Raw genomic sequence first — 11,946 nt, forward strand, 5'->3', positions numbered from 1 at the left:
CTGTTACCATTACGATCCCTAACTAAAAAGATGTCATCAGAGATCAAACTCCGAATGTCCCTGACATCGAAAAAAGTATCCATATTATTAGCACTGGAATTATCACTATCGTCCCCACTATCAATATTTTTATCCCTATCATATATAACGGGATCTTCACTTCCACTGGTATTTTCAATAGGACCAAGACTATCCATTGATTTACTTAGCCCAGACCTATGTTTTAATTCCTCGTTAAACAACATCGAATGGAACCACCTTTTTTCCATAGAGCTTGTCTGCCCCCCTATTTGAATGTAAATACAATAGATGAATAGTCATTCGATGAATAATAATTTGAATATATCCTCTCGGAATAAGCATATAGATCCAATAGAATAATTAACTAATCACGGATGAGTCTTGAAAAAAGGATTCTTTTTTTGTGGGAATCTGGATATCACTTCACTATCAATCTATATGATGGAACCCTTTCTTCAATTAGAATAGAAAGCGAGGGTTATCCCGTGCCGTGTACAAATTCTAATCGAAAAGATTTGTTCTCTCCTAGGAAGAATTCTTTTTTGGAGAATAATAAGTTTCTATTGCAATGCGGAAGGAAAAGGGCAATATACGGGACGGGGATAAAGCGTTGTGACCATTGGCTCGATTCGACCATAGTCCGGATTAAGGGGTATAGAAAATATTCTACTAATCCCATCTCAAGGATCCATAGGATTAATTATGGATCCAACAACAGAAGGATTTGAATTGTTGAGTCTTAGATCTTGTATTTAATATTTTGTATACCGAAATCCAGTATGTATATATGCCTGGAAAATGAAATAGGAACCTTATTCGTTATTCGGCTCAATCCTTTTTTAGTAAAAGATTGGGCCGAGTTTAATTGCAATTCAATTAAAGGAACGAATGGTAATTACTGGATTACAAAGTATCCATTGCTTCAAATTCGAATTTGATTTCCTTCCATACTTCACAAGCAGCTGCTAGCTCAGGGCTCCATTTGCAAGCTTCACGGATAATGTCATTACCTTGACGAGCAAGATCACGTCCCTCATTACGCGCTTGTACACACGCTTCTAGGGCTACTCGATTTGCTACAGCACCCGGTGCATTACCCCAAGGGTGTCCTAAAGTTCCTCCACCGAACTGTAGTACAGAGTCATCTCCAAAGATCTCGGTCAGAGCAGGCATATGCCAAACGTGAATACCACCTGAAGCCACAGGCAGAACACCCGGTAGAGATACCCAATCTTGGGTGATAGAATTCTGAGGTTGGCTAATAGACCAATCTCCGATGGTATTGACCCATTTAGCTGATTCCTACTCAGCCTCAGGTCATGAAGTTGGGAAAGGTTTCCGATTTCTGCTGGAAGTCTTCCTTCGCACATATTACCAGACATATTAAGGAACTGAATATTCTTCAAAGTCTTGATGAACTGAGATGGAAATGGACCTCCTATATCCGGATTATCTGAAATATCAACATAAACTAGATTTGGGCTTCTGAAGATAAAAGGTGGGACTTCTGATGCCAAAGAATTGTAATTGAGATCAAGACGAGTCAATGAAGCCATGCCCTTAGACCGAGTTGGGTCTGGATTTGACAAGTAATTTCCAGATAAATCAAGATTTTGTACCTTCTGAAGACTGCAAACTTGATACGGAATCGGTCCAGTAAGAGTATTGTTGGCTAGCCGAAGAAAACGAAGCTCTCTGAGATTCCCAATTTCCGATGGCACTGATCCTGTAAAGTTGTTACTTCCCAGATTAAGATAAGAAAGTTTCCGAAGAAGCCCGATACGAGTCGGGATATCACCAACCAGATTATTAAGATCAAGATTGAGAGAGGCGAGATTTTGAAACGCTGAGAAGTTGAATTGCTCGAGTGTTCCATCCACTCCTGACGTGTTAAGATTTATCTCAACAACACTGTTTGAACTGCCGCCGCATTTAATATCAGACCACTTGCAAGGATTGTTGGTGCTGCTTCCATTGGTAAGAGACCATGAGGTAAGAGAATGCGAATTTAAACTGTCTTTCCATTTTACTAGAGCTTCGGCTTCTTCAGTTTGAGCTGAAATTTTGAGAAGAAGACAAGAAAACATCAAAAGAATAGTTACAATTTGTATTGATTTAGTAGTAGCCATGGTTGTCTCTCACTTGCAACCAACTAGGTGAAAATGGGAACACATTGATTCATCTCTCGAAACCAGGAAGAAGAAGAAATAAGATAGATGTTGAATACCAGATGAATGAATAGTTATGTTGAAATACAACTTAAAAGTCTTTATTAAACCACCACTTGCAGCTGGAGATAGGACCCAAAGTCAAAATCTACCAGCTGGTTTCAATTAAACCATATAAATAATAAACAAATTCTTCATAGTTGCGTTGGGCCTGCCTAGAGGGCGGGCCCAGCTTTAACTGTACAGAAAGAAAAAAAAACAAAAAACAGAAAAGAATTGAAAAATATTTTGAAGCATACTCAAGGTTCGGCTGATAACCTATGTTTTTATTTAGGTTTGGCTGATAACCTATGTTTTTGTCTAGGTTCGGCTGATAATTTCTCAGCCGAACTTAAACAGATGCATGCCCCAAAACAGGTTTCAAAGAATTGGGCAGAACTTCATGAAATTGACATTCATGCAAGGTAGTGTGAAACCAACTACATGTGATCTCCTAATTGAAAGTGGGAAACAAATTCTATTGCTTTTTAATACTAACAGGAATTCCAAGTTTGACTATGCCTATTAACTTCTAGCAAGTTGGAACCCTTGACTCTCCTTGAGAATGCCACAAAATTCAACTTTTAACAGGAAAAAAAAAAGTCAAAGTGGATTAAATAACTAAACAAACAAATCATTTGATGAAAAATCTTTTAGGAAATCCACTTTGATTTTTAAATGAACATATAAATCCACAATCCACATCCAGTGTGGCATTGAAATTGTAGTGCTAAAATAAATTAGTTTCAAATTATAAGATTCTAAAGTCTATGATCGGTCGTGGTCAACATCTGCAAATGTAGCATATCAGATTACGTGATGAAATTTGTCCACAACGAATATCAAACTAGAGTTAAATATCAAGAAAATCACAGTATGAAATACCTAAGAATAAGAGTCCAAATTTGTGCAACCCCCATAAGCCAGGGTGCAACGTTCCCGCCAATGTTATTGGACCAAAAATCTCTATCTGGTTTTTGCATTTTTCCCTTTTTTTATTTTTTTCTTGTAAAATACATCGAAAACATAAAAAGTACTATTTTTCTGGATTTCCATTTATTTTCTTTCTTCTTCATTTTCTTTCTCTTCTCTGCCAACAACAGCTCATGAGTAGTAACCTTGGCAGAGAAGAAATTTACACTTTCTTCGTTTTATTGCTAAGGACACAAGGATAAGAAGGGGTGCACACCTTCATGGTTAATTGACAATAGAGGTTACTGAAATGAACTTCTTATCTATGTGTCTAGCAATTTGATATACTAGTTCCTAGATGTTCCATAAATATATTGTAATTTTAGTAACCTTCCTAAGTTCCCACCCCGTTCTGCAACTGAGAAATTCAAAAACCTAAACTAAGGCATCAGAAGTTTAAAACAATGGAAGTTAGAAATTCATGGTACTGACCTCCGATAGATTAAAGATCCAGAAGGCTGAAAATGGAGCATGTGTGCATTATGAGGAACTTGATGTTCTGATTCTCCCTGAGTTATTTGTCTCCACTTTCTGAGGAGCAGGAGGTCAACTCGATTTCCTATTATCTTCAGGCGTACTTCACTATCCTTTTGAAATTTTGACCTGCAAGCCCATCAGCAAGATCCTATAAACCATACTGCATTTCTATGAAAAGATTCCCAAGTGTTTGACTTACTGATGTAACTGATCTTTCTGAAGTTGAATAATTTGGGATATCTCCAGCCAGGATTTCCATATCTTCTGCTACAATAGAAAAAAATAAAAGAAAAAAAAAAAACTGCATTATGTACCTAAGCACATAGATTTAAATTGAAACGACCAACTTATCACATAGATTTAAATTGAAACGGCGAGGATGCGGTTGCATATTTCTTTCCAGCACTACGTAAAAACCTCTTGGACTTTTTCGTCCTTGAAATCTACCTCGGAAACTCACCTTTGCATAAAAATCTCTAGCTCTACTCAACGAGTTGCACAAAACAGGGGCTCTTATTCAGGAATCCAGTATGTTACAGCTCATACAAACTAATATTTGTTGCTTTCCCCTGTAGAAACTAACCACAAGCACATGTTAGGACAGATACTGAGAAAAGGTCGGAAAAGGACACTTACGAAACTCAAAAGTAAAAATCTGGATTCTTAAAAAACAGTCTCTTTAACTATGCTCATTTGGAATCCACACTGAGATTGAAAGCACTAATACACCACATAATACCATCAACATCCTAAGCTGACAGCTAAAACCAAACCCCTAAAACTGGTTGAAAATCATAAGGAATTTAATTTGACGCACAAGAGATATATGACATAGAAACCTAAATGAACCCTAGATGGCTAAATCTTAGTCATCACAATAAGGGATACAAAAATACTCAACAAAGTAAAAACATGATTCACAAGCAAAATTAACAAAAGTAAAAAACCAAATTGCACAAAATGAAGAGTGAATCAGCGGTCGGAGACTCTAAAGCTTCTAAAGAAGAGCATAATTGAAACACACAGATGATTCATGAATGATGCCTCAACCTTGATTAATTCAACACAAATGCAGACATATATGTTTATTCAGAAATCATAGACAGAATGCAATATCAAATCAACAAAATCATAGCCAAAACACAATGATATATTCAAGTCCCCAATGCGGAGAAAAACTCACTCAAGGGAAATTCAGAAATCTGAGAGTTTCTGACAGATGCTGATTACTTACAGTAACGATATCTTCTGTTGTCCAGGCAAACTTTGACACTGAATACTTTTCATACAGAGGTCGCCTAATTTTGTCAAGAGCTGAAAAGAGAACCCAGTAAGAGTTTCAGAGTGGATGCCTTTACAACCCATACTTCAGAGTGAAATACAATTAGTCACAGAAAGGAACCAAATCCAGATGATCATCAAGAGTTCTACAACATCCATAACAAGCATACCCATAAAGCGTAACAAAAATCATCGATTTCCCACAATGTAGGCGGAATTGAGTCAGAAAACAAAAATCAGATCCTAAAACATGTTATTAAACAATATCCAGAACTTATAATCAAAGAGGAAGCCAGTCCAATTCAACAAATCAAGCTCTATAAATTATAAAAATCTTGCAATTAAATAAAACCCTAGATTTTAAAGAAATGGGTTTTTTTACCTTTGTAAGAAACACCGTCAATTACCAACAAAAAATCTGCAAACAGCAAAAACCCTAAATGTCAGCCAGGTAAAAGTGTAAAACAAAGGCAAAAATAACTATAAGTATCAAATGAAATAAGTTAAGGTTAAAATTCATTACCTTTTGCTAATCTTCAGAGAAGAAGATGCAGAAAGTAAAACAAGACAATAGACAATTATGTTTAGCAAAACAGTTGAGAACGGCATTTGCTGATCAACCATTTAACATTTACTGTAGCAGAGTAAGCAGACATGCTAATCACTCGTAAACATCTGAATCAACCAACATTCACTAACAACCAACATAGAGAAACAAAGAAAGTTATTTCAAGTTCATACTGAATACACACCCATGCACAAGATGCAAAAACCTTTTGACAGAAACTGAACATCACCAATAATCTTGAACTTGTAATAAGATACGTGATGTATGTCTCTTTCTCTAGGCCATATGGCTCTGGTTGCTTCATTGCAATTTCTAAATTCAGCTAAGCACTATTCCAAGAACAGGTTCACGCTCAAATTTGGTTTTTTGAGTCTGCATTTCTTGAATAGCTTCTTCCACAGACGAAATCGTCGCTTCAGCTTTCACTATCTGACTTTTCACTTCTGAAAGTTCAGTTTCAAGTTGGTCTTTTCTTGTCAGGAGGCCAACACATTTCACCTGCATGCATCCAATACTTGTTCATAACTTTCAACTTTTTTATCTATCCCGACTGAAGAGATCCAATGTTTCTTAAGCCGCTTAAAGCCTTCTCGAAGCCACTTAATATTGAATTCCAAGGTCTCAGCATCTTTGATGTGTCCTTCCCATCTCTCCAGCAATGCTTCACTCAGTTCCGCACCTGGCACAGTTTCCATATCCGAGATGATCTTTAATAGACTGGTAACACATGTCAGTAACATAGCATCATTGAACTTGATGACTTTTTTGGACGCCATATGCCCATACTTATCATAGATCTTCTTATACAAAGTTTCATACTCTTCTGGAATCTTTAAGTAGTCCACAAATTCAAATTCTTCCACTCTCCCTTGAGCGTAAGTGCTTGTAGACCCTGCAGGGGAAGGAGTCACATCTTCAGAAGTCAAAGTTAATAACAAGGTGGAATCAGGAGCTTGACATTTAGAAGAGGATGTGTTCATTGTAGCGTCCACAGGTTCCTAAACAAGCTCACCCATTTCAAGCGATTCAACTCCAGTAGTGTGCGCTTCCGAACAAGACAAAAAACTCTCTATGTGTACATCATTGCCATGCAAGTCATTCACAGTGGTGTGGAGAATGTCAGGTTCAGCATTACAAAATCCTGGGTCGAGAGGATGGGGATGGCAGGCAGCATAGGTTCTGACAAAGGAGGATTTTCAGGTTCAGCATTACAAATTCCTTTTCCGTCAGGAGGGTGTGATTCTTTCCTACTTATCTTTCTCTTTTTGGACAGACAGACATGAGCCTGTAATTTGTGGAAATACAATCAGATGTCTAGAAACTAGGAAGGGTATAAACACAAAAAGATAAAGAGGGCGAGAAAATGCGAGAGAAAGGAGAAACGACTACACATTATCTATAGTGTGTAAAGGACTAGCGATATATCAGACAAAAATTCCAAAGGAAGATATCTAAAGTATATGTTACCAGATCCTCCGAACGGCGAGAAGCATCTCCGTCTGGAGACAACTCCCAATCTTCATCACTCTCTCCATCTGAATCTATGTCTGGAGACAACTCCCAATCTTCATTACTTTCTCCATTCGAATCACTATCTGGAGACAAGTCCAAATCTTCATCTCTATATACATCCCTGACCCTCTTCTCCCGTATCCTAACTAAAGTTGCTTGACGTATTTCAATTGGTGTCATCAGGCTCTGTTCATCTTCATCTAAAGGATCGATGAATGATCCAGTAAGCTGTAAATGGGACAAACAAACTTTAAAATCAAATAAGGATCATTGTACTCTGCCAGGTTACCACTATGCTTAGAAATAAGGTATCAGCGGTAATCTCTCATCTTTCAACACACAAAGAATTATGCAAGCCAAAACTTACCCATACAAAGTCAACACTTAGCAAACCTGCTTAGTTTTATGTTTACAGTAAACGTATTGACTGCATCTGCTATGCGCCTACCACTAGCACCTAGTAATTAGGGTCCGGCATTCCAAAACTGCCATGTAACTATTGTTAAGGTTTGTTGATTATTCCTAATCGAAACATGGAGGAAGGTTTGGTGGAAGAGAAGAGTGAATGGATCATTGTACTACATGTACATATAATAAAAATCCATGAGGATATCTCATAAAGACTTGAGTGAATGCGAACGCCAAGTTGTCTAATATGTACAAGTACACATAATTAAAAACATATGAATTGTCAACAATTGTCACCACGAATTGTGATCCCACGAAATTCTCAACAAGAAAATTCTTACCAACAAGACAACTAATCCAGCACCTGACTAGCCAAAATTGAACCATGACAGAACTCTAGCATACTAATACACAGTAAAAGATGCAAAAAAATGATAATACTGTTGTTCTTAATCTACGTATAGTCATTGAATCAAGTCTCAAACATTGCAAACCGAATTATCAAAAAGCAATAGCAGTTGGGTAAGTAACATGTGAACTTGTTGAAACTCAAATAATCATATTCCTGAAATTTGTTGCATCAAAAAAGAGAACCAAGTGCATTGTTTCTCTCACATCATTAGCTAGCATCAAAACCTCAGTCTCTAAGTATGCAACTTCAGTCCATGATGTAACATTTACTTACATCTTGTTTCAGAGAGGTCATGCCGTCGTTCATGATCTTTTCAGCCAGCTTCCTAGTATTCCACCTTGCAAAACGAGGTTTGCATTTGCCTAGTTCACCTTCATTTTTGCTGATGGAGTGTGTAACTTCAGCAAACCAAAACTGAGAAAACAAGAATTTGTGAGTCATTAATTGGTTTCCCTCATAAACATTCAGCACAACAGATATTCAAAATCACTTACCAATATGTATACGATACAACCCCTAACTGAATTGTAGGGTTTCTCGGCTTCTTTTAAAGCTTCCAGTAAGTATGAATGGATCAAGTCAGGCCAGGACATTTGATCCATTTTAAAAATATACTTGAGAAACTTACTCGGTAGTGAAGCTCCACTCAGCCTGGGGAAGAAAATTGCAACGCAGAAATACAAAACAAGTAACTTGACGAAATCATCTGGTTTCGTTACATCCCCTGCTGTCGCATAAAGTGAATTAAGGATATCTTTCCTTTTCATCTGTGTCTTTCCCTTCAGATATGTTTTTAAAAACTCTGTTTGTTGCAGACTTAAATTCTTCTGCCCCTCGTTAGGCTGTGTTACTGCATCGAAAGTAAATTCTTCTGCCCCTGCTTTGGTCCTCTGTAACCCAAATATGACTGCAAGTTGTTCTGCTGTAGACTTAAATTCCTTTCCTCCTCCAAGTTGGAATACTTCTTTTACTGGATCAAAAGTGTTCAGTATATGCCTGCCAATTTTATGTTTTTTTTGTATACCCCCCTTTTCATGAATTCTTCCTTCATGAAATGGTCGATAAAAATTCCATAATGGACAGTTTTTCATCGCTTCCAAGTGTTTTGGTTTTGGATTATCTTCATCGTTAATTTTTTCTCTAATTTTCTCCGCGATCTCACATAGCTGTTCTGGAGATAACCTAAACATTACATTTTTCTGTTGAAGTACTACTTTCTTTGCTTTTCTTTTCGCCATTGATGCGGGAAGTTTTCTCTGAGGAGGATTGTACTGAGATGAGAATGCTAAAAAATGGGTTACTTGAGTATAAAAAGAAGTGTAGGAAGATGATGGCTGATGGTTATAGAGTCTTTGATGTTTTAGAGATGAGAAGAACAAACATGCTTGTTCAGAAAATTTATCAAACACCCTTCGTGCATTGTCTACATTCAAAAAAGTTCACATCAACTGAAACATTCACTTACACCCAGTTGTAATCTCTCCAAATCCTCTTTGTCATCATCTTCTGGGTATAGAGTCTTTTAATGTTTCAGCATCAGGGATAATGTTTTGAATTCTCAAACTACTATTACAAGTGACGCTATACTAACCATTAACTTGTCCAGTCTCCTTGCTGAAACACCACATTGCTATCAAAGCTCATATCACCAGACAAATATACCCAAATTCAAACTACTAAATATGCTTTGAAACCCAAATTCTGAAAACCCCTAGTTTTCAAGTAAAACAGCAGGGAATCAAGAATTAAACAAAAAAACAAAAATCGAACACTAACCTGATGATTACAGTGATGAACTAATGAGCTAACTGGATGGAGATGAGAAGCATGAATTTAATTGTTGTTGCCTTAGAAGAATAATTTTGGGGGAGAAAATAAAACCAACTGAAAGCCATGTGACCTTCTTGTTTCTCGGTGTGAATTCGGGGTTTTGACAGAACACCTTACATAACAGGGGTTGATAGATTAAAAGCCAACTAGGGTAGCCAGCTAAGGTTAAGTCCTATGGGCTAGATTGAGCTGCTAGATTGGCCAAAAAGTGTTGCAAATCAAAAAATAAGTGTGGGAAAAAAGTTAACGCCTGTACCTGCTACTTCTCTCTCCTAGCATTTGCTCGCAATTCAACTAGCAGCTAGTTTCAAAAGCTGAACCGTTCAGCGCTCAAAAAGTAACCAAAACGCTGAACCATTCAGCGCTGAGAGAAAATTTTCTAATCTAACGGCTGAGATTTGAAGCGCTGAACCAAACAACGCTAGATGGTGGTCCCGCTGACGTGATCTTCTAATCTAGCTGCTAGATTAGCCATCCGATAGGACTTAGGAGGTTTCCCTACCTGAAGTGGATGGCCAATCTAGCAGCTAGATATCTTTCCCATAGGACTTTGCCTAAGGGGTATTTAAAATAACAGTTATCTTTATTTTAAACTAGAGTAAATGACCGCTGTCCGACCGGAAAAATTGACGCAAAACTAAATTTTGTACTCATTGCATAGAGTAATAAATTTTGTACTCACAATTTAGTTCCGTCATAATAGCACGGAGTCGGACTTCTAAATTTTGTATCACTTTTCCTGAAACGGAGTGAGAGTATCACTTTTCCTGAAACGGAGAATTAGTTGATGCATAAAAAAAATATGGCCGCGTAATGTGGTATGCATCATTTGTAGTGGTTTTCGTAATGGCACTTGATTGTCAAAATTTTGCCTAAAAGGATAAACACCTCCGAAGTTTTCGTAAACTCTAAATTTGATATTATTGTTTGTACTCATTGCATAGATTTATTTAAAAGCTTTCCAACGAGATAAAATTTGTAAAATTCTAAGGCACGGATTTTTAGATATGTTATATTCTAGTTTGTTTTCCAATTATACCCCTGGAAAAATAGGATACATAGTAATTGAAATAAAAGGGAGGGACATAGTGGTATTTTCAGGTACCCAACCAAAAAAATTTGAGACACCAAATCCAATCTTTTTGTGTCAAATTAGAAAAGATATCATGTCCCACATTGACACAAAGTCACCACATATAGAGTCGGTTATATAACACAAAATTGGCCAATTAACCCAATAACTATAATTTCTGGGTGAAAAAAACATGTAAAATTTGATATTGTGTAAATGGACGAGAATGTAAAAATAGCTAGGATGTAAACAGTTTCATCCTATCCATTTTCAAATACTTTTTCTTATTTTTAATTTACATCAGGATGCATCCAGTTTCATCCTCGCTATTTTTTAAATTTAAGCCAGGATGAATCCAGTTTTATCCTTGTTATTTTTTTGGTGTCCATTTCACCCACACAGCCATACTAATCTTTACTCGTACATTAGAACCACGTTTTAAAAATATTTGGGAAAAATACCCATTTTCCGTATAACATAATCTATAAAGTCACCAAATCCAATCTTTTATTACATCGACACACATCATATAATCAACAAGTTATATAACCCACTTACGCTAAACAATTAGAAACAACAAGACATATTATGAAGAGTTTACCTCTTTCTTTGTTCTTCTTCTTCCATAAACCTCCACCGCCATGGTTGCATCGACTTTAGACAAGAACATGAAGAACATCATGAATTCTAGCTTCTCCACATGAGCCCTAGAACCCTAGATTTCTCATACCCGCTCTTTCTACAAGTCACTCATCTCACGTAGATTTTTCCTCACCACCAACCATCGTACGACGTTGTGTTGTGACCTCGACGCTCTCTTTATTGAGAGGATTCTACAAGAGAATAATTTATCCTCACCATATAAGATCTCTTATATAGTAGTTACATCCTTGCTCCCCAAGTCTTAGATAACTTCTAAGAATTGTTAGACACCAAGCATTGGTATGTCAACTTTGGTTGTCATATTTTAGTGAAAACTCATCTAGAGTCGCTTAATTAATTACTAGAGTCAACTTCTATTGGGTTAGACTAGACAGTCTAAGAATGTTGAGAATTACAAGTATTGCTCTGAAGACCTGAAGAATGTGAAGAAGTATCGACTACAACGAAGACATCATCCTTCGACTTGAGGTTAGTAATACCTATTTGACTTGTTTCCATTCCTAACATATCTATACTGAAAACA

At 36.9% G+C, this 11,946-nt stretch overlaps 1 protein-coding gene across 1 annotated transcript; it reads right to left on the reverse strand.

The window, feature by feature from the left end:
- Positions 1 to 833: 833 nt before the first annotated feature.
- On the reverse strand, positions 834 to 9,778 carry LOC113322612. Its single transcript, XM_026570739.1, has 12 exons — positions 8,353 to 9,778; positions 8,132 to 8,272; positions 6,994 to 7,266; positions 6,539 to 6,811; positions 6,313 to 6,418; positions 5,482 to 6,205; positions 5,341 to 5,376; positions 4,912 to 4,991; positions 4,138 to 4,246; positions 3,877 to 3,941; positions 3,633 to 3,803; positions 834 to 2,077 (listed from the first exon to the last, which is right to left on the reverse strand). Exons 1-4 carry the CDS (start codon positions 9,094 to 9,096, stop codon positions 6,626 to 6,628), a joined length of 1,344 nt encoding a protein of 447 aa, XP_026426524.1. The 5' UTR covers positions 9,097 to 9,778; the 3' UTR covers positions 834 to 2,077; positions 3,633 to 3,803; positions 3,877 to 3,941; positions 4,138 to 4,246; positions 4,912 to 4,991; positions 5,341 to 5,376; positions 5,482 to 6,205; positions 6,313 to 6,418; positions 6,539 to 6,625.
- Positions 9,779 to 11,946: the final 2,168 nt, after the last annotated feature.

This window comes from Papaver somniferum, chromosome 11 (assembly GCF_003573695.1).
Source record: "Papaver somniferum cultivar HN1 chromosome 11, ASM357369v1, whole genome shotgun sequence".
NCBI classification, from domain to species: Eukaryota; Viridiplantae; Streptophyta; class Magnoliopsida; order Ranunculales; family Papaveraceae; genus Papaver; species Papaver somniferum.

Bases quoted from the DNA above. Each gene is read 5' to 3' on its own strand.
- LOC113322612 (XM_026570739.1), bottom strand. From the start codon at position 9,096: ATGGCGAAAAGAAAAGCAAAGAAAGTAGTACTTCAACAGAAAAATGTA. The intron at 8,273-8,352 runs GTAAGTGATTTT...TTGTTTTCTCAG, and splicing joins GTTGTATCGTATACATATTG to TTTTGGTTTGCTGAAGTTAC. The intron at 6,812-6,993 runs GTAACATATACT...CACAAATTACAG, and splicing joins CTCGCCGTTCGGAGGATCTG to GCTCATGTCTGTCTGTCCAA.